Source organism: Sus scrofa, chromosome 5, assembly GCF_000003025.6.
Source record: "Sus scrofa isolate TJ Tabasco breed Duroc chromosome 5, Sscrofa11.1, whole genome shotgun sequence".
In the NCBI taxonomy this organism is placed as follows: Eukaryota; Metazoa; Chordata; class Mammalia; order Artiodactyla; family Suidae; genus Sus; species Sus scrofa.
The window spans coordinates 77044029-77069427 of record NC_010447.5 but is presented as its reverse complement, the minus strand read 5'-3'; the positions used below and the strand labels follow the sequence as shown (position 1 = coordinate 77069427).

The 25399-nt window shown below is 43.5% G+C and overlaps 1 protein-coding gene across 1 annotated transcript in view; it reads left to right on the top strand.

The window, feature by feature from the left end:
• Nucleotides 1-25399, top strand: part of SLC38A1 (solute carrier family 38 member 1) — a 66884-nt gene that overhangs the window by 7296 nt on the left and 34189 nt on the right. Inside the window, 4 exon segments of the mRNA XM_003355629.4 lie at nt 10906-11055; nt 11058-11121; nt 19835-19910; nt 20223-20338. Coding sequence (XP_003355677.2) covers nt 11001-11055; nt 11058-11121; nt 19835-19910; nt 20223-20338 — 311 coding nt within the window. The 5' untranslated portion in view covers nt 10906-11000.

Below are 25399 nucleotides of genomic sequence, written 5' to 3'. Positions count from 1 at the left end.
CTGTCCTGTGTATTATTGTACAGTGTTTCACAGCATCCTTGATCTCTCTCCACTGGAAGCCGGCAACACCCTCTCCCTTGTGACAACCAAAAATGTCTCTAGGCATCACCGGTTGTGCCTTGAGAGCATGGGCCGAAATGGTCCCCAGTTGAGAAGCACTGCTTTCATACAACCCTTTGTCTGGGCTTGTAGAAATCATGCCAAGCATTCTCAAAGCTTCCAGGCACAGTGACCGGGATGTTAATGATAAATATCTTCCATTTATATAGTACTTTACAGTTTTAATTTTTTTTTTCACATAATTTGCATTTGCGTGGATCCAGAGTAAAAGAAATCAGATGGCAGGAGTTCCTGCTGTGGCCCGGTGGGGTAGGTGGCGTCTCTGCAGTGCCAGGACTCAGGTTCAACTCCCGGGGCCCAGCACCGTGGGTTAAGGATCCTGCATTGCTACAGCTGCAGTGTAGGTCACAGCTGCGGCTCATATCTGAGCCCTGCCCTAGGAGCTCCTATGTGGCAGGGCGGCCAATGTAGAAAAAGAAAGAAAGAAATGAGGTGGCAGACTTCATGAAAGCTCTGAGGTAGGGCTGTACACTTTGCCTCCTTTAACTTCTCATTTTTATTTTGTTCTCCTGAGAAATGGTGTTTGTGAGGATTGCTGCTACATTGTGTGTAGACACACAGTCATAGCTGGTGGGTGACCTTTTTCAGTTAGTCAGCATCGTCATCGTTAACGTAGTTGCCATCGCGTGTGCTAGGGAGCTGAGAGACCTGTGGTCTCTGTCCTCAAGTGGCTGAAAATGTCATTAGGGAAGAGGGTAATTCCATAAAGAGATCATGAAAACGTATTAGAACTCTTGCTGATAAGCCAGTGAGCAATCTTCACAAGGTGCTGTAAGAATTCGTCACAATAATCCATCATGGGTTAGTCATTGAAGAAAGACCTCGCAGAGAAAGTTGGTTTGAAATAATACTACCAATAAAAAGAGCATGCAAGCCAGCAAGCTGGGCCTTGAGAGAAATCTTGTACTTCAGTGGGCATGGGCTTGATGGGAAAGGGGGGTGGGTGGGAAGGGGGAGTATGTTCAAGGCCAAGGGGATGGTGGGAGCAAAAGCAGAAAACTCAGGAGAGCAGATCCATCGTGGGAATGGAAGGTTCCGAGGGAACCCGTGGGAGCGAAATGTAAAGGGAGAGTCAGGATCCACCTGGGCTTTGAATGTGAGGTTCCAGCGATTCAGCTGCATCCTATGGACATTAGGAATCGGAATCAACCGTTAGGACTGGCTGGGGGGCGGTGAAGAGGAATATGCCAGACATGGATTTGCAGGAAGAATCTGCATCCGTAGATGGGAGAGGGTAGGGCTCCGCATGGGGGCTGGTGACAAGCCAAGCCTGGGACCGGGGAGCCGGAAGGAAGGAATGAGAGGAAGGAAGGGACGGTATGAAAGAATGTGGATGGGACGTGGGGACTGATTAGATACCCGGGCTCCAAGTCTGAGCGTGAGGGGAACGGACGTTATCGTGAACAGAAATAGAAAGGCTGGTGTGTGAGGTCGGGCGGCGTGTGCATTTGGGCCCGCGGCGCCGGAGGTCATGGCTGACACCCAGGTGGAGAGGGCCGCCGGGGTCCGCGGAGAACGGGGGACATCCTCTGCGCAGGAAGGAAGCTGAGAAACCGTCCCTCCCCTCCAGCCTCCTCCGTTGACAGATGAAACTTGTGCCGTGTTCAGTGATGTGATCATTATCACGGAGTATTTATGAGGGCGATCCTGTTTCAAAATGCAGAGAGATTCTCGTTTTGTAAAGTGGAAAAAAGTCCTGGGGAAAAAAGATCTGAAAGACGCCCTCACGGGGGTGAAGCCTGACCCATCAGGTTGGACACTTAAAAAGGGGAAGAATGTGGCGTGTGCGGAGGGCAGCGTGGAGGGCGAGGGCGGCCCCGCCCCTGCACTGGGGGTGCGAGAGGAAGGGACCTGGCGGAGGAGCCTGAGAGGCAGCACTTGGGGGGAGGCGCTCAGGAGCCCGGTGCGGGGTCAGGAGCCCGGTGCGGGGTCAGGAAACGGCGCCCCCTCCTGGGCAGGGAGGTGAAGGGGGGAGGCCTGAGAAAAGGCCACTTGCCTTGATTAGGAAGTGGTGGCGAGAGAAGCACTGACAGTCACTCTCGATTTACAGAACCAGGCCAGGCACTGTTACACGTGCCTCACAGGGACCCAATCGTGGGGTCTTTTTAACGACTAGATGAGGTGGTATTACTTTATCTCCATTTCACAGATGAGGAAACTGAGGGGAAGAGAGGTTAACCTACTTGCCCAGGCTCAAGGCAGCTCCAGAATGGTGGAGCCAGAATCTGCCAGTGGAGCCTGGGTTCAGGAGGCAGGTTGTTCAGGTGGCTGGCAATAAAGACAGGAAGGGATGGTAGTCCAAGGGTCCACTCCAGAGGTGGAGCTGAGCGTGACTGACTGAGCCATCAGAAAGAAAGTGGGAGAGCAGGTCCTGGCAGAGCTGCCACTGTGAGCACTGGTTAAGCCATGAGTCTTGAGTAAAAACAGAGAAAATAGGAGTTCCCATCGTGGTGCGATGGAAATGAATCTGACTAGGAACTATGAGGTTGCGGGTGCAATGGAAATGAATCTGACTAGGAACTATGAGGTTGTGGGTGCAATGGAAATGAATCTGTCTAGGAACTATGAGGTTGCGGGTTCAATCCCTGGCCTCTCTCAGTGGGTTAAGGATCCGGCGTTACGGTGAGCTGTGGTGCAGGTCGCAGACGCGGCTCGGATCTGGCGTGGCTGTGGCTGTGGCCGGCAGCTATAGCTCTGATTAGACCCCGCTAGCCTGGAAATCTCTATATGCTGTGCCCTGGGTGCAGCCCTAAAAAGACAAAAAAAAAAAAAAAAAAAGAGAGAAAATACCTTTTCTTCTGAGATTGCTTAGTGGCACCCAGCCTTTCACTACCAAAGGCCATTTTTATTATTCCCCACCTCCCAAGAACCCTCAGTTTCCCAAGATTGTATCAGTTTTAAGCTTTTATTTTAGTTGGAGTATAATTTATATGCAGAGCAACATCTGAATCTTAAGTATACTGTTTTGGTAAGTTTTGACTACAACTTGAATGTATTAATTCACTTCCCATTTTTGTTACTCAGAAGATACACAGTGTTGTGAGTCAGAATCTAGAATTAGCACATCAAGTTGATTCAATCTAGCCAAAAGTAGGGACAGGACATAATCTGTTTGGCCTGTTTGAGCTCATAGGTCCATGTTATTACCATCTGAAAGCCCATGATCCAAGGATCCCAAGTGTGTAAATAGACTCGGTTGGTTGCTGGAAGAGATGGCAGGAAGAACAGGACATCGTTGGCCTCACGTCTAACACGTTCTCAAAACTACTGACCAAACGATCATAACTGATTCTCAGGAACTGAGTTAGAGATGTGGTCATCTTCTTTGGAATAAAACATCCATACTGATTCATAACAGTCTTGAAATCAAGTGTACGTGACTAGATAGTAAGCATCATTAAGAAATCCTTGTTATATTTTAGGTGGTATGGTGGTTTTGTTTTTAAAAATAGGTCTTTTCGAGATACATGCTGAAATATGCACAGATGATAGGATACTGGAATCTGCTAGAAAATAATTCTATGAGGAGCTCCTGCTGTGAGGCAGTGGGTTAAGGATCCGGGATTGTTTCTGCAGCCACTTGGGTCTCTGCTGAGACTTGGGTTCGATCCCTGGCCCAGCACAGTGGGTTAAAGATCCGGTGTTGCTGCAGCTGTAGTGAGGGTTGTTGCAGCTGTGGTTCGGATTGGATCCCTGGCCTGAGAACTTCCATATGCCATTGGTGTGGCAGAAAGAAAAAAAGCAAGAAAGAGAGAGGGAGAAAGAAAGAGAAAGAAAAAGAAAAGAAAGAAGAGAAAAAAGAGAAAAGAAAAAAAATTCTATGTAATGGTGGAGGGGAAGCTTCAACTACACTATCCTGAAATGATCATTGCGAAGTTGATATATGGGGTTTCATTACTCTGTTCTGTCCACTTTGATATATGTAAAAAGTTGTCATAATAAAACGTTTTAAAGGGAAGAAAAAATAAAGACTATCAGAGTTTAGCTGCATATTAATAGAGAACTTTATGTGTTAAGCAAAAGAGATTTAATACAGGGAACGAAGTTCTGTAAAACTGGTAGAAAAGAAGCAGACCAGGCTTTAGGCAAGGTGTCTAGAAATAATGAGCAGATCACCATCACACAGTTGGCCTAGGGGACGGTTCTTGTGCCTCCATCAGGAAGCTAGGGAGCCAAGAAGCTGATTTCTCCTTGTTTGAATCGCATGCCCCAAGAACACTTCACTCAAGCCAAACTGAGGTCAGGAATTCACAGCCACAGTCGTTGGCTCCAGTGCTCTCTGCTGCACCTGCTAGAATCGTACCAGCAAGATGGATGCTTGGCCCCCAGCACTTTGCTCTCTGATTGGTGGAATCTAAATCCTCTCTGGACCCCTAGCTGCAAAGGAATGTGGGAGATGTGGTTTTCACCTTTCCATGTTGAAACTGGAACTGGATTAGCAAGAAGTGGGAACAAGTAGTGAGTGGGCCAATTCATCACAAAGTATGTTAGCAGTTGAAATTGTGTTTTTGTTTATTTATCCCCAAAGTCATTTTGGACAGTGTTGAAGTTATAGTGTATTCTTTGGTTTGGTGTTCTCTCTACAATTTTTCAATCAGCTTTTACCAAACCTCTGTAACCTCTTATTACTCAAGAACGTGTACCTTGCTCCCTCTGCTCTTAGGTTCACCTGAGTGGCTGCTCTGTGTGCATTAGGCCTTCATGTCTTTGCCTGTACTGTTCCCAATATAAGGAATGCCTTACCTACCCACAGTCTAAATCCTACCTATTTTAAGACATAGTTCAAGTCCTAATTCTTTGTAAAACCTTACTTTATTTCTCCAGGCACCATTTTTTCTCCTCCCTCCCTCCCTCCTTTTCTCCTTCCTTCCACCCTTCCTTCCTGAGTGTACATATGTATAAATGCATGTCCCTAAAATCTTTCTGGACTTATTCCTTGTTTTGCTGTGTAGTTTGATCTCTATCATGCCAGTGTTTTATTATATGCTGTCACTTTATGTGGGATGGTCTTGCTTGCTTCGATAGGCTCTAACTAACGTAAAAACAGACAAGTTATCTCTGTATAGCCTCTCTTTTGATACATATCACCACGAAGAGTAGAGATGTTTGTGTATCTTGCATCCATTCTATTAGTAAAATGTGTCAGTAAGCATACCAAGATCGAAATGCTTCTTGAGGGTACCTCATGAGATTGCAGGAAAGAGTCAGAAATGTTCTGTGATGAGTAAACTGTCCTTGATAACCTATTATAAACCTTAAGAGACAGTCATTGTGATTGGGTTCACATCAAGACCTTTACACCATGACCCCATTAGGTCTTTTTTGGGGACTGCCCCGCAGCAAATGGAGTTCCCGGGCCAGGGATCAGACCTGAGCCACAGTTGTGGCCTGGGCTGCAGCTGCGGCAACACTGGATGCTTTAACCCGCTGAGCCAGGCGGGGGATGCAACTTGCATCGTGGCGCTGCAGAGAGACCACCGATCCTGTTGCGCGACAGCAGGAACTTCTCGGTCTTTTAATTAGTTATATAGTCTGATAATTGCTTCTGTCTTTTTGTGAAACTGTTATTCTTTTGTTTCTTGAACTCCACCTGCATTTCCTGTCTCTTTGCCGTTGGCCATGCTCTTCTTCACTGAGAAGTCTCAGCTCAGGGCCCATTCCCACCTGTCAGTCTCCCGTCCACCAAGCAGTGTGATTGTCCAGCAGTCATAAGTTGGTTGTCAGTTTACCGCACCATCAATCAAGCAGTTAAGGAAGTTTTTGCAGTAGTGGTGTAGACCCGTGTTTAGAGACATAGGTCAGGGTAGAAGACTGTATCTTGTCCTGAAGGTATTTCAAAAGCTCTATAATTTCCATTCTTGTAAATGTATGCATATTTTTTATTTGTACTCATTCTTTTCATTTAACAGACATTTATTGAGTGCCTACTGTGTGCCAGGCATTGTATCTATGTGCATAGAAAATCCCTGGAAGGTCGTACTCCTATGTATATACAATGATCATCTCTGCTTGCTGAGATGACAGATGACTTTTTTCTTTTTCTTTTTTTGTCTTTTTGCCTTTTCTAGGGCTGCACCCACGGCACATGGAGATACCCAGGCTAGGGGTCCAATTGGAGCTGTAGCCGCTGGCCTACACCACAGCCACAGCAACGCCAGATCCGAGCCATGTCTGCAACCTACACCACAGCTCACAGCAACCCCGGATCCTTAACCCACTGAGCAAGGCCAGAGATCGAACCCGAGATGTCATGGTTCCTAGTCAGATTTGTTAACCATTGAGCCGTGATGGGAACTCTGACTTTTTTCTTTTTATTTGTTTTCTCCATTTTTAAACATGTCTTTTCTAATTTTTCTATGAAAACCTAATTTATTTATTTTTATTTTTTATCTTTTTTAGGGCCATCCCATCCCTGCGGAATATGGAGGTTCCCAGGCTAGGGGTTGAATCAGAGCTGTAGCTGCCGGCCTACACCACAGCCACAGCAACAGGAGATCTGAGCCACATCTGCAGCCTACACCACAGCTCACGGCAACACCGGATCCTTAACCCACTGAGTGAGGTCAAGGATCGAATCCGAGTCCTCATGCATCCTAGTCAGGTTCATTAACTGCTGAGTCACGACGGAAACTCCAGGATAAAGACCTAATTTATAAGGAACTAATACATATTTTAAAAACACTTCTGTTCTTCAGAATGCTTACCATGTAATAGTATATGAAAAAAAGTAGACTAAAGACAGTCTAAAGTTCCAATGTTAAATGAAAAAGTGAGAGGAGGAGAGGAAGCTAGAGAGGAAGGAAGGAAGGAAAACGAGAGGAAGAAAAGAAGGAAGGGAGCGCATCAAAATCTAACAGTGGCCCATTTTAGGAGGTGGGGTTTCTTTTACAATGTCTGTGTTGAAGATTGTGGGCAATGGGCATATGTTAGCTTGCAAACCAGAAAAAAAATTTTTTCTTTTTCAAGAGCCAGTCCAAATGTCATTTCCTATGAAGCTGCCTCAGATCCCTGAATTTGACCTTTTCAAACTTTTAAAATCTCGTCATCACCTAGTGCACAATAAATATATGAAAAATTGAATGGCCAGTATTTTCTAAGTGTGTCCTCAACCTTAGTGACAAATGTCACTAACTTTCTTAATTTTCCTCATTTTCCATTTTTTAGTTTTAAGAATGAGTTAGATTTCAGATAGGTTATTTCATAGGAATAAAAATTTATTGTTAAAAAAAAAAGAGTTCCCATCGTGGCTCAATGGTTAACGAATCCGACTAGGAACCATGAGGTTGCGGGTTCAATCCCTGGCCTTGCTCATTGGGTTAAGGATCCGGCATTGCCGTGAGCTGTGGTGTAGGTTGCAGACGTGGCTCAGATCCGTTGCTGTGGTGTGGTTAGCAGCTCCAATTTGACCCCTAGCTGGGAATCTCCATATGCTGCGGGAGCGGCCCAAGAAATGGCAAAAAAGACAAAAAAAAAGTGATTAGAATACAGACAGCACACAGACAGGGTACAGACCATATGAGGACACAGCAAGAAGACAGCTGTCTGCCAGCCAAGGAGAGAGGCCGCAGAAGAAATAAAACTTGCCAACATCTTGATCTTGGACTTCTGGCCTCTGTAACTGTGAAAAAATAAATTTCTCTTTAAGCCAAAGGCAAAAAAATGTATCCTATGTGATTAAGTTAGTACTGCCAGTTGGCTAATACTGAAAGAATTTTAGTGGCAAGAACTTCCTCTGTTCTTTTATTCTTTTTCCTTTTTTTGTCCATTCTTTAATAGATGATAGATTTCTTATATATTTCTGTACACACACATATATTGATACGAAAGTTTAAATGCAAACAGTAGACTCTAGATCTATTGTTCATCGTCCTTTCCTCGCCTCAGAATTTTTTTTTTGGTCTGGTGCCCTGTTTCCTACAAGTTGGTGGAGAGAAACGGACTCCTTAACCCAGATTGGAAATGCCACCCCCCCGCCGCCAGTCAGCGTTGCAGCAGCCTCACTGACGTGCCACTTCATACAGGCGAGAGCCAGGGGGGCAGGCCTCCTCGGAGTTACCCAAACCAGGGCATTTGTGCAGCTTTCATCAGAGGGGCCACGGGGTGAGAGTGGGGTTTAACCTTTTTAATGCACTTCAACTTTTGCAAAGTAGAGGCAGGCTGTGGACGTGCCGCTACGTGAAGACACTCAGCGCAGTTAGTCACGGCCCAGGCTCCTCCCTGGCTGGAAGAATCAGCCCCGACCTGCCAAGCTGGCCTTACTTAGACCAGGAGTTCAAGGAGCTTCAGTCTCCCATCCCGCCTTCCTGCTTTCCAGGAGAGGCCCTGCTCTGCAGGAAGGGTGAGGCTCCTGGACCTGAGCTATTAGACGGTATTTATCTTGCGGAAGCTGTAAAGAATCCTGAACCAGGGAAGTTTCCTTCTAGATAGGAGACTCTGTGAATGAAAAGGAAAAGTGGGTGGGGAAGAGAAGCAGCCTCTCTGTGGGGAGGGGAAGAAGAAAATTCTTGGAAAAGTATCATTCTAGGGTAGCTTCTAGGGGTCCTGAAAATGTTAGCCGTTAACACACTGCTACTTGGGATATTCTAGGATGCTTATTAGGTGGGCACGTTACATTTTGACTGTTATAGGTCCCAGTCATCTTGTGGAATTCAGGATCAGACAAAATAGCAAAACATCAGCCAAAGGGGTTTACTGTTAGAGGTAAAAAAAGTCTCATTGACATTTTCTGCTTCATTCCATGGGCACCATTACCTCCCTGAGATTTTCCCAATGAGGCTCCCATCCCTTTACAGACCTTATTTTTGAAGTTACATTTATCTCTTGAAAGGGTTCCTGGACCCATTCCCAATGTGTGTGTGTGTGTGTTTGGGTGTGTTTGTTTATATGGGTGTGTGTATGTATTTGTGAGTATGGGTGTGTGTAGGCTTCCAACAATTATCACCTCTATTCTGACATTTTCTACCGGGAGATAGAATGAGGTTCCACAGGTAAAGGGCTCTGTTCCACACACCAGTCACAAGTCCAGGTTGTTGCCTGTGCTCCTGAATGACTGGCTATAAAGCCTCTGATTTCCACGACCCCCTTCTTGGGCTCCATTAATTTGCCACAAAGGCTCACAGAACTCAGGAAAACCTGTACTCACTAGCTTACGAATTTATTACAGAGGATATCAGAAGATACGCAGCAGCCGCCAGGGCAAGGCCCTCTACAAAGGAGCTTCTGTCCTTGTGGCACTTGGGGTCCAGCGTGGCGACCCGGGGAAGAGTTCTGGTCCCCAGTCGGGATGCTCTTGGAACCTCCTCCTTTTTGTGGTTCTTATGGAGGTTCTTTACATAGTTATGATTGATGAATCCATTGGTCTTTAATGATAGATTCAACCTCCAGCCCTTTCCTCTGCCTGGGAAGAAGGGAGTGAGACTGAAAAGTCTCAGCTCTAATCACAGGGTTGCTTCCACTAGCAACCAGGCCCCTTCCTTAGGTGCTTTCCAAAAATCACCCCAAAAGTCACCATTAAAATAACAGAAGAGGAGTTCCTATCTTGGCTCAGCAGATTAAGAAGCCACCTAATATCCACGAGGTTGCAGGTTTACTCCGTGGCCTCCCTTAGTGGATTAAGTACCCATTGTTGCAGGAGTGGTGGTGTAGGTTGCAGCTGAAGCTCTGATTCAACCCCTAGCCCAGGAACTTGCATATGCCACAAGTGCGGCCATAAAAAGAAAAACAAAAAAACCATAGCAGAAGACATATATCATCCTCAATGCCTAGGAAATTCTACGCTTTTGGGGAGCTGTGAGCCAGAAATGAGAACCAAGACCAAATATACATTCTTTTATTTATTTAATTTATTTAGGCTGTGCCCAAAGCATGCGAAAGTTCCCAGGGCAGGGATCAACCGAAACACAGCAGCGACACGAGCCTCTGCAGTGGTAAGCCCAGATCCTTAACCTGCTGAGCCACCAGGGAACTCCATTAATATATATTCTTTATAATAAATCACAGTATCACACCTCTCTTGCCACCTGCTTTTTGATTTGTGATGCTGTGTGTCTGAAACTCTTTGTTACCCTTAAATATAATCGGTGACCCCTTGGAAATTTAAATCACAGTCATCCATGTGGGGGAAAATGTGAACTCTGCAAGTCTTTCATTTCTGTGGGGAAATATAGTTTCAGGTGGATTAACTTAAATCCTCTGGGTATGAGTTTTTAATTCCCTAATTCCCTGACATGGAGTGCTTTCATTGAAGAGATTGATTTAATCTCTTGCAGTTGATGGATAAACTGTTTGCTAAATTTCAAAACACAGATTTGTCCTTTGCTGCTTGACCTCCAGGCTGGTTGTTGATCCCTCATGATGCCATGTATTGAGGCTTTGCATTTTTATTAAACTGGGATTGCTAAATCAGAGGTGCTTTTGTGTCTCTTCAGTCTGTACCTAGCTATATGTGTGCCCTGTGGCCTGACACATTAAAGTAACTGAATCGCTTTCCTTTTAAACACACTGCTTCATAAAAGGGTGTCTGTCTAGATGACATGGCATTCCTATAAATGTGAGCATAAAGATTATGGGACATGACTCATTTTGTAGTTAAAAATGGAGATTTATGAAGGACATAAAGCTTACAGCTTCTGTAACTTGGTGTACAAAGATGGTTTTGATCACTGAGTAGCACAACATAAAAGTTGTGTTATCAGTAAATTCATTATTTGTGTATATGTAATAATTTATTTTGAATCCGGGGTGATGGTCATATGTTTAATTATTTTTCCTTGTGTTTTATTTTAGAGGTGTCAACCTTATAATTTTTGCTGCTATCCATTTGTAAATAGACTCAGAAAAGGAGACCTTGGACTAGTTTTGGCTACAGGTACTTTCTAAACATGATGCATTTCAAAAGTGGACTCGAATTAACTGAGTTGCAAAACATGACAGTGCCGAAGATGATAACATTAGCAACGATTCCAATGATTTCACCGAAGTAGAAAATGGCCAAATAAATAGGTGAGTATTTTTCCACTAACACTTGCTATCCAATGAAAGAAATGTCTCTTAAATATTATTCTGGTTTTCAGTTATTCTCTTGAATTATTCATTACTAAAGTTATGCTCCATTTGAAGATGTAATTTGAATTTCATATGTGACATCTGTTGGGCAGAGTCTGCAATAGCAGATGAAGCAAATAGGAAAGTAATTTATTCACCCTTTCGAATCTTTCAATTGAGTCCAATAAAAATGGATAAATACCTTGGACCTCAACCAGCCCTAACTTTTCAAAAGCTCCGTGCCTGTGAACTAGGCAGACTGTTGGGATTTCACTGCATGCCATGCCTGGATGTGTACCTCGGTCCTCGGGCCTCGCCCACAAGTTTATCAAGGGACGGTCAAGGTCGCATTTGCCAATGTTCCCAGGCTAAAACGACAGATATGTCATTACAAGCATCACTCGTGACATGGGTTTTAATTAATGATAACAATAATTGAGCCCAAGTGGCTCTAGAGAGAAACTTGAGAAATAGTATGTGAAACAGAGAGAAAAGAAGAGGTGTGGTGCGTGGAGGCAGAGGGGCGGGTGGGAAGAATGCTGCCTGGCGGCCTTGCTCTCAGCTGTGACCTCTGCAAGTCCTTCCAACCCTGGGCCCTGTGTTTCTTACGTTACAAGAGTAGGACCAAGTAACTTTATTTAATTTTATTTTTTTAATGGTTTGGGGCATTCACTGACCTTCTGGGTTTTGTTTCTTATTTTTTAAAAATTTATTTTTTGAAGTATAGTTAATTTGCCATGTTTTGTTACTTTCTGGTGTACAACAAAGTGATTCAGTTAAACATATGGATACAATAAATAGTTTGCACCTGCTAATCCCCAACTCCCCATCTAGCCTTCTCCCCTCCCCCTTCCTCGTTGGCAACCACAAGTCTGTTCTCTCTGTGGAGCCTGTTTCATAGATAAGTTCATTCATATCATATTTTAGATTCCACATGTAAGTGATACCATATGGTATTTGTCTTTCCCCATCTGAGTGACTTCACTTAGTGTGATAATGTCTAGGTCCATCCCCGTAGCTGCAAATTCTGACCTGGTTGTAGAGGCAGCTGATGCAGATCTCAGATCAGGAAGCTCTCCAGCTGGAGAGTTAGTGATGTGGTTTATGTGAACTGAAGCCTCCTGAAAAGCTGGGAGGAGAGACTGGAATATACGGTACTGCTTATTAGAACACCGCCCATGCTTCACTCTGAGGGGTGGGGTCAAAAGGAAGTTGGAAGGGCGCAGTAGTTAACGAATCTGATGAGGAACCATGAGGTTGCGGGTTCGATCCCTGGCCTTGCTCAGTGCGTTAAGGATCTGGCATTGCCCTGAGCTGTGGTGTAGGTTGCAGATGTGGCTCGGATCCCGTTGCTGTGGCTCTGGCATAGGCTGGTGGCTACAGCTCCATTAGACCCCTAGCCTGGGAACCTCCATATGTCCTGGGAGCGGCCCTAGAAAAGGCAAAAAGATAAAAAAAAAAGAAATTGGAAGGGAGGAGGATGAAAACCTTATGGCAGCTAACCAGGCGTCTTCGTAGAAATCATTTCTGAGAGTCTGCTGTGCCTTCTGATACAGTGTGTGATTCAAAGTCCAGCATAAGACAGAGCTGCCATGATTCACATACGCTGAGCCATTTTAGCCCTGCACCTCCTCCTTTTTCTCTTCCTTAAATGTTCTTAGAAGTTCCGTCTCCACCCCAAATGCTTCCTCATTACCATCCAAGTATCACTTTTTGTGTTGTGATATTTCTTGTCATTGCACTTAAGTTTGCTTCTTTCACCTTTTCTGGAAAAATAATTAATAATTATCATTTCTTGAGTGCCAGGTGTGTTACATATTATTGCCACTTATCCTCATAACATCATGCAATGTATTCTTTTGCAAATAAGGAAAATTTTTAGATTCAGTTTACTGGTAATTTACGAAAACTGAGGCTCAGAGAAATAAAATAACTTGCTCAGGGCACCTATGAGTCTATCTGAAATCCCTGTCTTTGTCCTCTCTCCTGCTGCCTCTGATTAAAATGCTCGGGCATGAGTGAAAAGATAGTCTTTCCTATTATTAAACTCAGTTAGACTCTCCCAGGGCTGTTTTATGCTCTGTGCTTCTGGAGTGTTCTCCAGTCACTGCTGATGTCACTTGATGGTGGGTGGGATTCTGACCCCCTCACAAGTAGGACATTTGGGGCTGTTTATAACAAAGCGGCTTTCCTGTGGCGGTATAAACCTTGAGGACTTTAAAAGGAGAGTCTCATACAATGTGCAGTGTAGATTCCGAACTCAATGTTTAAAATTTTAACTTAACTAAAAAATATTGCTTGGTGGTGATTACCACTTGCAGTAGGAGAAGGCAACCCTTTTGGGCCCTGATTTGGGCCCTGCTCGGGAGAGCTCCCTTCCCTATAGACCGAGATGAAGGTGTGGGCCATGCAGCCAGAGGGCTGGTGCTGAGCACTTGGTTTGGCGGAATTTGGTTTCACCATTGCCAATACAGTGGGATGCTTTTCTTTCTTTCTTTCGCCTTCCCTCTTTCATTGACATGGTTTATTGTAACTTCATTCCTGGCTCTAGAACAGTGAAAATGAAAAGCACCATATTACAGCCTGAAGCCAGAAAGGTAAACAAAAATCAGAAAGTCTCTCACTGTGATTTCTGTAAAGTTACACCTAAATATTTCTCCCTCCTCTTGCAAGCTTTTCCACCTTGGTGGGGGGAAGGTAGGCATAATTACAAGAATCGAAGAGAACCATCTCCCAACACAATGAACGTCCAGGTAACAGGGCCTCTTTTTTGAAAGCCACAGAAAATCTTGAAAACAAATGTTGACCTCTGATGACCTGGCATCTTGCTGACAGTTTTGCCTGGAAACCCCTCTGCAGGATACTCTAAGAAGCATTTTTTCACTGTTGCCAAAAATAGAGTAGACATTGGGGCATTAGGACACTGGCTCTTATTCCAGTTCAGTTGTTTTATTTCATGCCCTAATTTCGGGGTTGTGGTCATAGAAATCTATACCTGGAACAGCAAAATCTTTCAAACTGTCTACTGCACCAGTCCTGCTGACTTTTTAATGTGCATATGAAATGCCCAGAAACCTTGTTAACATGCAGATTCTGATTTAGTAGGTCTGCGACTAGTCCTGAGAGTCTAATTTAGAGCAAGCTCCTAGGTGATGCACTATGGCTGGTCCATGGACCACATTTTGAGTGGTGAGCTTTAGACATTCCTCTTGATGTGAGCTTCTTGAGGGAAGGCATCGTCTTAATCATCTTTATAGCTCTTATACCTTGAAATGATAGGACGATAGTGCCCAGTACAGGGCAAACATTACAATGTATTTGTGAAGGGGGTTCCTATTGTGGCACAGCTTGAAGGAACCTGACTAGTATCCACGAGGACACTGGTTCAGTCCCTGGCCTCGTTCAGTGGGTCAAAGATCTGGTATTGCTGTGAGTTGTGGTGTAGGTTGCAGACGTGGCTTGGATCCTGTGTTGCTGTGGCTATGATGTAGGCTAGTGGCTGTAGCCCTGATTTGACCCCTACCCTGAGAACCTCCATATGCTTCAAGTGCAGCCCTAAAAAATAAGATAAAATAAAATAAAATGAATATTTGTTAAATAAAAGAGACACAGAGCAGTAAAGTACGTGGTTTGGGTTTAAACTTAACAGCTCTATCCATAGTCTCATGTGATCTTGTGCTTTAAGCCTCAGTTCCATCCCTGTAAGACAGGGATAAAAATAATACCTAATGCAACTTTCATCAGATTACTTCATTTCTCTAAAATGGAGCTAAGAATAGGACTGACCACATGCAATTATTGTGAAAATAAATGAGAAAACCCATGTCACGTCTTTGGCACAGTGTCTGGCAATAGAAGGCCTTTTAGTGTGAAGTAAGTCTGTGATAATAAAGCATAGCTGTCTTTCTTTGGGAAGCACCTCTTTCTTCTCCACCCAAGGACTAATAATACTGTTTTAGGCTTTGGATGGTTTCCTTGTTATTGTTACCTTAAATTTGTTTAAGTATTGATAGATTATCCTAGCTGTATCCCGGCAGATATTTTCATATTTTATATGTATCTACTGTTGTCTCTTATCTCCATGTACAGTTATTCCTGTTAGGACCCAGGAAGCGTCTAATAAAATTTGAGAGTCTCTCATTAAGATTTTTCTGAATAAGCAACTCTTGTCACCACACCCAGCCCTTTTTTTTTCTTGGTCCTTGTATGTCTTTCAGAGTTCATGAGCTACAGTTTTTATCATTTGGGAGGACCCTTGAAATGTTAAACCATCTCTTCTTCTAATGTCTTTTCTATATCTTGGGAAGAAGATGCCCTAACAGTTTATGTGATTTTTTATTTTTTTCCATTATAGCTGATTTACAGTGTTCCCTAACTTCTTACATTCAGTTTTCACATCAGAAAATTCTTTCCTGGCTTGGATCACTCCTGTTACAATGAAAGTCTGTTTTCTTCTCTTTTCAGTAGAGTTTATCCACCAAATATGACTTTGCTGACTTCTCAGTTTTCTCTTTACATGCCCGCTGTTTCTTTAATTCTTTCATGTTTTCCAATCTCTTTGTTACATGCTTCTTTCACCCTTTTCGCCTTCCCCTTTTTAGAATGTTAGACTTCCAGGGAAATAACTCAGAAAGGTTATTTAAGTTCAGGCACTCATCGCTTTTGTGTTATACATCCTCAAGTGAAGCACAGTAATCTAGTAAGAACCTGATTGGTAGAGATTAAAATAGGAAGATTATCTTTCCTTGTACAACCCATCCTTAACTGGATTGTTGTTGTCGATTTATTTTTGGTTTTAAATAACTGCTCTATATTGCTTGCCTCCCTTCACACTACCTCAGCATAACGCCTACATCCTTTTGAAGGCTTTGTTTATTGAAGGTCAGCACAATAGCCACCGTAGATTTTTGTTTTGTTTTGTTTTGTTTGTGTGCAGAACAATTGGCTCCTTTAAGAGTTGATTGAATTCTGCTTTATGGGTACAGACTGACCTAGTGAAAACGCTTTTTAAATAATCCTTTTATCATCCTGAGACCACACGTCAAAGGCACCACCTCCAATAGCCAATTTTTAAGTCAATAAAGAAGTCTTTGCCAGAGTTCAGTGCTTTTGAACACGCAGTTGCGTTTTTTCATTGGTGAGATAACAGAAACTTGTGATAAGCTGACCTAGTTATTTTAAGTGGACTTTTCCAGTAATAAAAAGGTTAGTTTATTTTGCTTTAAAACAAGAAAAGTTTGCAGAAATGCAAAGAAAAGATTGAAAGGCGAAAGAGAAGAAAAAGTTTGAAACACCCTAAGGAGAATTCAGAGGTTTCTTTGAATATTTCGTTCTTACTAAGCTAGATTTCCCTACAGCCCAGCTCCTCCCTAGTTCCTCAATGGACGATGCACATGGGGTTTATAGAGGTTTTCTCTGAGTTGCTGACGCCCGGGCAGGTACGTAGAAGAATGACCAAAGGGAGTGAGAGCAGGACTCCATCACTCTGGATGCAGGATGAGCTTAGCGACACAGTCTGTGCTACAGAAAAATCATCAGTGCGTCAGAGTCAGAAAACTCAGTTTAAAAAATCAGAGTATCGGCAGAGCCATGAGGACGAGGTCTGTGAGCAGGCAGAAAGGCCTTGGCTGAGAGGAGGGGAGAGTGGATTCCCAGTGGTACTTGTTTTTCAGCTTCTCTTCGCAGAATACCCTGGTCTTAACTTGACCTCACCTCCTCTTGGAAAGACCGTTTGGAAGAGCCCAGGGAGCTTAGGTTGAAACAGGCAAAAATCAAATTCAGCCGTACCTGGAAATTGAAGGGTGGGCAATTTGTCTTGGAAACTTTTTCAGTGAGAGAGGCAGTGAAGATTTTGGGGGAAAACCTATGAAGCCTTGCTGCAGAAAGGGGAAAGAAGAGGCAGAAGGGGGAAGCACTTGACACCGTGTATATTCCCATTCTTTTCAGGGATTACTCACTGCAGTGGCTTGTCGGTCACCTGCATTATTCTCCTCCTGCAGACGTGCTGCAGCAGAGAGCCGGCAATCTTGCAGGGCCTCCTCCTCCCCCCTCCCGTGGCAGTGTTGGAGCCGGCTGGGTGCCCCCGGGACCCCGTGGTACTCGGATCTGGTGCCACTCCTCTACCACTTCTCTGCCACCAAGTCTGGGGAGTGCTGGCAGGCTGGGAACTTAGATCTGCCATAGCAGGAGGTTTATTGGTGTTTGGTTTAGTTTATTTGAAAACGTTCAGGCTTTCCCCTTCATTTAAAAATAATGGAAATTCTCTTTGGAAAGCATTTCCCTACCACGAGGTAGGCAAGCAGGGAGGCTTCTGGATAAAGAGGTGGTAGACTTGAGTTGGTGTCTTAAAATTAACCTGATGACAGACAGTCTTTTATTTAACAGCAACACTAAATCTGAGTCAGTTTCACTTTGGAAAACCCAGCACCCTCCTTTCCTTGGGCTGCCGGTGTGAAAGGGAAGGCTGTTCTCTCTTGTCTCTCGCCAGCCAGATCTGGGAACCTCCGTTCTGTGGGAAGAGGTACAATGGTCAGGGCCAGAGCAGAGCCAAGGCCATACGGGCCTCCAAAGACATTGCTTTCATTATGTCATCTCCTGCCCAGACCCTGCAATGCTGAGTCTCAGGCCTCTGCTTCAAGTTTCCTCTGGCTAATTCCACCCAATAATGGCTTTTTTGCTTTTTTTTTTTTTTTTTTTTTTTTTCTTCTTCTCTGGCTTCCTTATCTCATCTCAGTTTTGCATGGCCTGATGTTCCTTCTTCTGGTGTTAGCTGGTCTGGTTGCTCCAGGCTCTGGGTTTCAGAAGACCAAGGTTTTCTTCGCATCCTTTTCATCTCTGACGGTCACTGGACTGGTCCTAGGCAAAGGCAGAGGCTGCAAGAAATAAACCTCAGGTTGTGCTGCCCCTCCTAGGGGGTGGCCTCTGGGGAAGACAGCACGGATATTGCCTGGCTTTGGTTTAACATGGTGAAATAATGTTAGCCTGAAGAAGTCACACCAGGTAGAAGCCAAACCCCTTGGATGAAAGATAAAAAAGGTAGATAAAGACAGCTGGCGTTGAGGATATATATCTTTCACTAAAAAATGGCTTACTGTGAAATATAGCTTCATTCAAAAAAGCATCAGAGGGAGTTCCCGCTGTGGATTAGTGTGTTAAGAACCCGACTAGTGTCCATGAGGACCTGGGTTCGATCCCTGGCCTTGCTCAGTGGGTTAAGGATCCGGCATTGTCATGAGCTGTGGTGTAGGTTGCAGACGCGGCTTGGATCCTGCGGTGCTGTGGCCGTGACTTAGGCTGGCAGCTGTAGCTCCCATTCAACCTTTAGCCCAGGAACTTCCATGTGCCATGAGGGTGGCCCTAAAAAAGACAAAAGGACAAAACAGAAAAATCACCTAAAAATATAACCTGTAGTTTAAAGCTCTGTGCTTCTTTAAAATAGTCTAGTTCAAGTGGCTTTACATTTATTAGTGAAAAATACACTGATTAGTCTTTATTAAGACTAGATAAGTTTCCAGAAGAAAAACACACAAAAAAGTATCCCTGATATCTTAACTAATACATGCAGCAGAGTGCCTATGAGTGGACTTTTCTTTGACATAGCGCTTGTTTTCTTGAACTTATTTACAAGTGGAAATTTAGGCCATGAAGTTGTGATTTTCATCCTGGTTCTTAGGGCATTCTGAATTCCTCCTTCTGTATATTCGTACGTGTGACTCCACTCGGCCTGTCTGAATCTTTCCTACATATTGTTCTTATTCTCTGCCTGGAGCTGTACTGATGTTTTGCATGTGCTCTCATTTAATTCTCCCATTAACACTAACACTAGGAGTCATTCCCATTTCACAGATGAAGAAACTGAGGTAGCATGCTCTGGCCCTCGGAGCAAGTGAGGACTTGAACTCAAGTTCTGAATTCCATGCTTGCTTTACGCCGTAGCTCTGCTCCTAAGCATGCACCATATGCCCTGCCTCCCCCACCAGAATTTCGTTGTTTGAACTCCTGTGCGCTAGTGTCCCCTTTGCTATCCCACCCCCCCACATCTCCCTCGTTGCCTGGTCTAGTGACTTGCCTATAAGCAGGTGCCTGAAGGAATGTTTGATGGGGAAAGAGCTGTTTTCTTTCTCACAAGGGAGAGGGAATTCCTTTGAAACAGCTTTGTTCTCCAGGAATGTGAGCTCACAAGGAATCCTGCCTCCAGTATTCTTTTAAATGCCCGCTTTATAGTAAAGTATGCTTGACATTATCTAATTTTCCATTAGAGAAAAACCTATAGAAAAGTTAACTTGCCTTGCCTACGGTGTTTTAATTTATTCGTATTAAAATGATTTGAGATGTAGAGCTCTTTTTGATTATGGTTGTCTTTCATTTCATCTCAAGATGAGCACCTCCGGTTTGCAGTATTTTGTGCTAAGTAAAGTGAGAGATATAAAAAGGAATGAGGCAGAGGATCTGCCCTTGGAGCACTTTTAGTTTATTTGGTAAAAGAAGAATGTGTAATACAACTCATACTGGCAAAAAAACCAAATCAAAACAAAAAGAGAGTGGTAACTGATTAGGTAACTGATGGACAACTTTTCATGCGTGATGTTCTGATAAGTGATAAATCCTATAGTCGTGATGTTAAGCTTCAAAGCATTATCGTGAAATTAAATCCTTCTACATCTCTTTGCAGCAAGTTTATTTCTGATCGCGAAAGCAGAAGAAGTCTCACGAACAGCCATTTGGAAAAAAAGAAATGTGATGAGTATGTAAGTGTCCTTCTAATAAGGTTTGCTTATTTTTTAAAAATTACATAAATTGGGACAGATGTTTGTAATTCCACCAAAATTCCACTGTAGTACCAAAAGCATAGCTGTTTATTCACCAGGAGCTTCCTTGGAGTCTATGTAATTTTCTCCTGAAACCCATTAAAACAAACAAACAAACAAAAAAAACTAGACTCCGAAAGGAGTCTGTGAATTTTATTTTTCTCTTGGTTCCTGAGAGTGCTTTAAAGGCTTTGGAGTGGTGATCTTTCTTGAGGACCGTTTTGCTTAGGGTGAATGTTTGTCTCTGTTTAGATTCCAGGAACAACCTCCCTAGGCATGTCCGTTTTTAACCTAAGCAACGCCATCATGGGCAGCGGGATTCTGGGACTCGCCTTTGCGTTGGCAAACACCGGAATCCTCCTTTTTCTGTGAGTGTTGACACTGCAGTACTTTTCCATGTTGAAACTGTTTTCTGTATGTTTCTGTTCATGCACAGGAGAAATAGGAAATATCTCTAAATTGTTTTTATTTCTTTTTATGTTTTACTAACTTTGCTAAGTCCCAGGACCTACTTTTATATTGTTTGTTTGAATGCTTTTCCAAGAAGCACCTAATGGTGATAAGAAAGTAGAAGGAGAAAATCTTTGTGTTAATCAAAAATGCCAAAAGCAGCATTTGAGAAAAGGATAAAAGATTTGAAAATAGCGCTTTTTGTATTTCGAGGCCCTTGACTTGTCACTTTAAATCGCAGCTAAATGGTAAACATATTAAGAGGTATTTAATCCAGCCAGTCACCACTTTGGTATTTGAATTGCTCTGGAACATGTACTACATCCAAAGGTAATTGCCAATTTATTTGTAAGAAATATTCAAGAAGCATAGAAGTGTTGAGTGTTTTCAAAGATGAGCCGTTAGAGTGTACTTTCCCCCGAGATTTGGTGGAAAGAAAACGGGCGATTTTCTTTTGAAATAAGTTCTGCTCAAACTGTAGAGTGAGACTTTCTGCACGTGTACAGAGGGCCTCATTCAGTTGGAACGAGATGAAGACAGATCATGGGATCTATACGAAGAAAATTCCCACCCAGCCTGACTCCCCTCTCAGGCCTCAAAGGAGGTGCTTGGCCTCATGAGGTTAGAAGGCAGCTCTCGTCTTCTGGGGTCTTGCTTTTTCACCCCTGACAACACTCTTGCTCTTCACTGGGCTTGCCCAGGAGTCCTCATTGTCAGATCCAGCATTTCCCTGGGAGAGTGGTGACCGAAATGGCTACTAATCCTGCAAATTGTGTTTGTTCCTTTAGAAAGGTTTAGAAAACTGCCACGAAAGCGCATTGCTACCCATTCCATTACGCAGGCATCAGAAACACCCATCCATGCCGTGCCCATGTTGGTGCACAGCCCTGGGCATTAATGACTTACTTTTGTGTGTAAACCCACTAGAGGTGTCTTTCCTAGAATCAGAACAACTCTGTGTAGGACAGTAAATTTAATATGTTGTCTCCTTATCGTCCACTTAATTCATAAACCCACTGTAGCCTCCTCTCTTTATTGCCCTGGCTGGATCTTTCTCTGTGGACTTTCTACTTATATATAAGGTTTTAAGGTAAAAAGACAAGAGTTGGACAAAACATTTCTATGGTGATATATATATTTTTTTGTGTGTGAGACTCTGACCCTGTGAAGATACCACCAATGGAGCTGTGTAATTGCATTTGTGGTTTTCAGTGCACTGGCATGAAAAACCTGACTGCTAGACCCAGCTCCTCTTCTAAATGGTTGTGTAGTCCGGCAAGTTACATGGCTACTTTGAGCATCAATTCTCTGTCCTTTGAAGCAAGGAAAATGAACTAGAAAAATCTCAGAATTTTGCTGTTCTCCAAAACCCTATGGTTTTGTGACTATTTTCAGTCATTCCAAAGCTGGAAATGGGTTCAGTTCAGACATGTGTTTTACATTCATTTTTCTTCTTTTTAGTAATTGTCGTATGTCAAGTGGTGATACGTTAACAAAGTATAAAGAGTCAGTTCTCCCATGACGAAAACAATAGCAGCTCTTATAGCTCCCACATGTATCAGGAACTACTCTGAGTGTCTTATGCTGAATCCTGATGGGTCTGTGAGGCAGGTGCTACTCTCAGTTCCCAGTTTCCCAGAAGAGGGAACCGAGGCATGCAGAGTTAACTTATTCTAGACTCTCTCTTCGTCACCATCCTGGGAATTCCCTTTGCCTCTCTCTTCTGCGAGACCCTTTGTTCCCGGGATTCCATTTCTTCCTAGCTTTTGGTACTGCAAAAGGGTAAATAGAAATAAAATTTTTTAGGCCTTAATGCCTGAAAAGATGTTTTTATTGTACCTTCACCTTTGATTGGTAGTTTGGCTGGATATAGAACTCTATATTGCCAGTAATTCCCCTTCAGAATTTTGAAGGTGTTGCTTCATTGCTTTCTGCTTCTTTGTGTTGTGAAGTCCCAAATGCTTCTTATTCTCATCTTTTATATATAGTCAGAACTTTTGTTTTTACTTTGTCTTTTCTGGAAACTTGCCACATCTCTTTGTTTCTAATGCTCTGCAGTTTCACAATGATGTGTCTTGCTGTGTGCCTGTTGTCGTCCATTGCGGCAGGCAGCTGGGACATCTTTTCATTGAGAAATTCCTGGTCTCCAGTTCTGGGACATTTTCTTACATTGCTATGTTGATGAATTGCTGCTTCTTTCTATTTTCTCTCTTTGTGGAACCGTTGCCAGGATTTTGGACCTTCTGGACTAGCTCTCTAACTTTTTATTCTTTTCTTTTTCATTTCTATAATTTTTTTACTGTACTTTCTAGGATAGGACATCATTTTTTTCCCAATTCCTTCCTGAATGTCTTATTCTTGTTATTATTTTTTTTTTATTTACAGGAGCTTTTAAACATTCTTTCGAGTGTTCCTTTTTCATATTACTTTGTTTCTGTTTATGAGTTTGTTGTTTTCTCTGAGGAGTCTAATGATAATTTTTCTTTGTTATGGAAAATGTCAAGCATCAAGTAGACTCTGAGATATTCTCATGTTCCCTTCATCTCATGACCATGCTTGTTTAGTCAGCTGCTCACCCAGACGGCCTGGAAGTAAATCCCAGCCAGCACATCATTTCATCCATAAATATTTCAGTGTATTTCTCTAATATGTAAAGACTGTAAAAACCTAACCAAAATATGTCATATGCCAAAAATTAACCACAGTTCCTTAATAGCATCGAATATCCAAACAATGTTTAAATTGTTCTGATTATCTTGTTTTTTTAAAAAAAAAACAATTGGATTGTTCAAATCAGTACTCAGATAAGGTCCATATAATGCAAATGGTTAATGTGTGGTTTAAGTCTCTTTCCCTCAATAGGTTCCCCCATTTTCTTCTCTTTTCTGTGCAATTTCTTTGTTGAAGAAACTGGGCCATTTGCCCTATTGAGTTTCCCATAATCTGAGTTCTGCTGATTGTATCCTGTGATGTAAGTTGATTTTTGTTTACTGTGGATGCTTTCATTTTAGAGTCTTTTCTCAGATGTCAGGTGGTCCTTCTGTCTCCGTTATATTCAAGAATTGCTGGGAGGTGGTGGCAGTGAAACAAGACTAACGGGAGCCTGGTAACATGAGTGGAGCTTGTTGGAAATAGCATCACTAGAGGAGCTGTTAGTAGCCCTTTCCTTGGGGAACCAGCAGTGTCTATTTCTCCTGGGCTGTTCAGATCACCCAGAGAAGAGCTTCTAGTCACCTGCCAGTAGGGGCTGGACATTGCTGCCATCTTTCTGGGGACAAATGGGGAAGAAGGGCTGGGGCAAATATCTCTGTGTATCTGTCCACCCAGTTTTCATTCCAGAACCCTCGCCCACAGGTTGTGCTGAGTCCCTTATCCAGAGACTCAGACTTTATACTTTGCAGAGAATATATTTTTCTGTATACTTATGTCATGTTTACCAGGATGGGAGAGGACCAGTTACCCAGCCTTGCAGAGTAGGTGTGGTCTGGCGACCCTAGCTATTTCTTGAAAGAAATTTGTCGGATCCTCATCATTTGAGCTCATCCCACCTGTTGTTCCCTCCTTCCAGTCATGCCCCTGGGCCTTTAGGGAATTCTGTGGTGTAAACAGGATTGGTCCTGGCTTTCTTCACTGCCAATTTTAGATTCAGCTTTGTTGGAATTCCCGTCATGTCTCAGCAGTTAACGAACCTGACAAGTATCCATAAGGACTCAGTTTTGATCCCTGGCCTTGTTCAGTGGGTTAAGGATCCAGCATTGCCATGAGCTGTGGTGTAGGTCACAGACTTGGCTTGGATCCCATGTTGCCTTGGCTGTGATGTAGGCTGATGGCTACAGCTCCGATTGGACCCCTAGCGTGGGAACCTCTATCTGCCACAGGTGCAGCCCTAAAAAGACCAAAAAAAAAAAAAAAAAAAAAAAAAATTTCAGCTTTGTTTACTTTCCAGCTTCTGAAATGTTGTTATTGTAGTCTCTCCTTGCATGTTCTTCCTGTCCTAGCAGTTTCCACCTTACATTCCTTTACTAGATTATCAGGTGGGAAGCAGGGGTACATTCTTGTATTCAAGCTAGCATTCCTGGAATTAGATTGATTTTTAATGATACTAGTTCAGGATACTTGATCTCTTCTCTCATGACTCTTCAGTTTCTGATTGCAGCAAAGGATTGGATAAATTTGATCATTGCAAGATTTCCCCAGGCTAAAACTACCATGGGTTGTTTGGTTCTTTGTAAGATGCCTGAATAGCAAGCACAGCGCACCAGGTCTGCAGGTTAAAGCTGATGAAGGTAGTTGTGTCAAGACCCTAACTCACAAGTTTTTCACAAAATGTAGAACTCTCCTGCCTCAGAACAAGGACTCACTCTGTGTTGTAAAACCAGCTGCTCCCACAGCTGCTCAAAGCCAAGAAGCAGTTGGCAGGATGAAGATCTTTCATCTGATACAGGGCCCTGTTCCAGACTCTCAGTGGCCAACCTGGAAACAGAGTCCAAGCCTGTCCAGGCTTCTTTAGAAAAGCAGCTGGGACGGCTCCTCCATGTCTCACTGAGGCTGGGTGCCGGGCTCTACACCGGGGTCCTCTGGAAACTTGCTGGGGTGATTTCTTTTTCTTGGATGACTTTGGGGCTCATTTTTTGGATCTGACTATAATGGCTGTCATTCCTCTTCAGCACACATCTGATTCAGTTCGATTCAGTGAATTCTGCCCTCTTGTGAGAATGCTGTGAGGATTTGTGTTAGCCTAAATTTTGAGGCCCAGAGTTCCCGTCATGGCTCAGCGGTTAACGAACCCGACTAGCATCCATGAGGACGTGGGTTCGATCCCTGGCTTCACTTAGTGGGTTAAGGATCCGGCGTTGCCGTGAGCCATGGTGTAGGTTGCAGTGGCTTGGATCCTGTGTTGCTGTGGCTCTGGTGTAGGCCAGCGGCTACAGCTCCGATCAGACCCCTAGCCTGGGAACTTCCATATGCCGCGGGTGCGG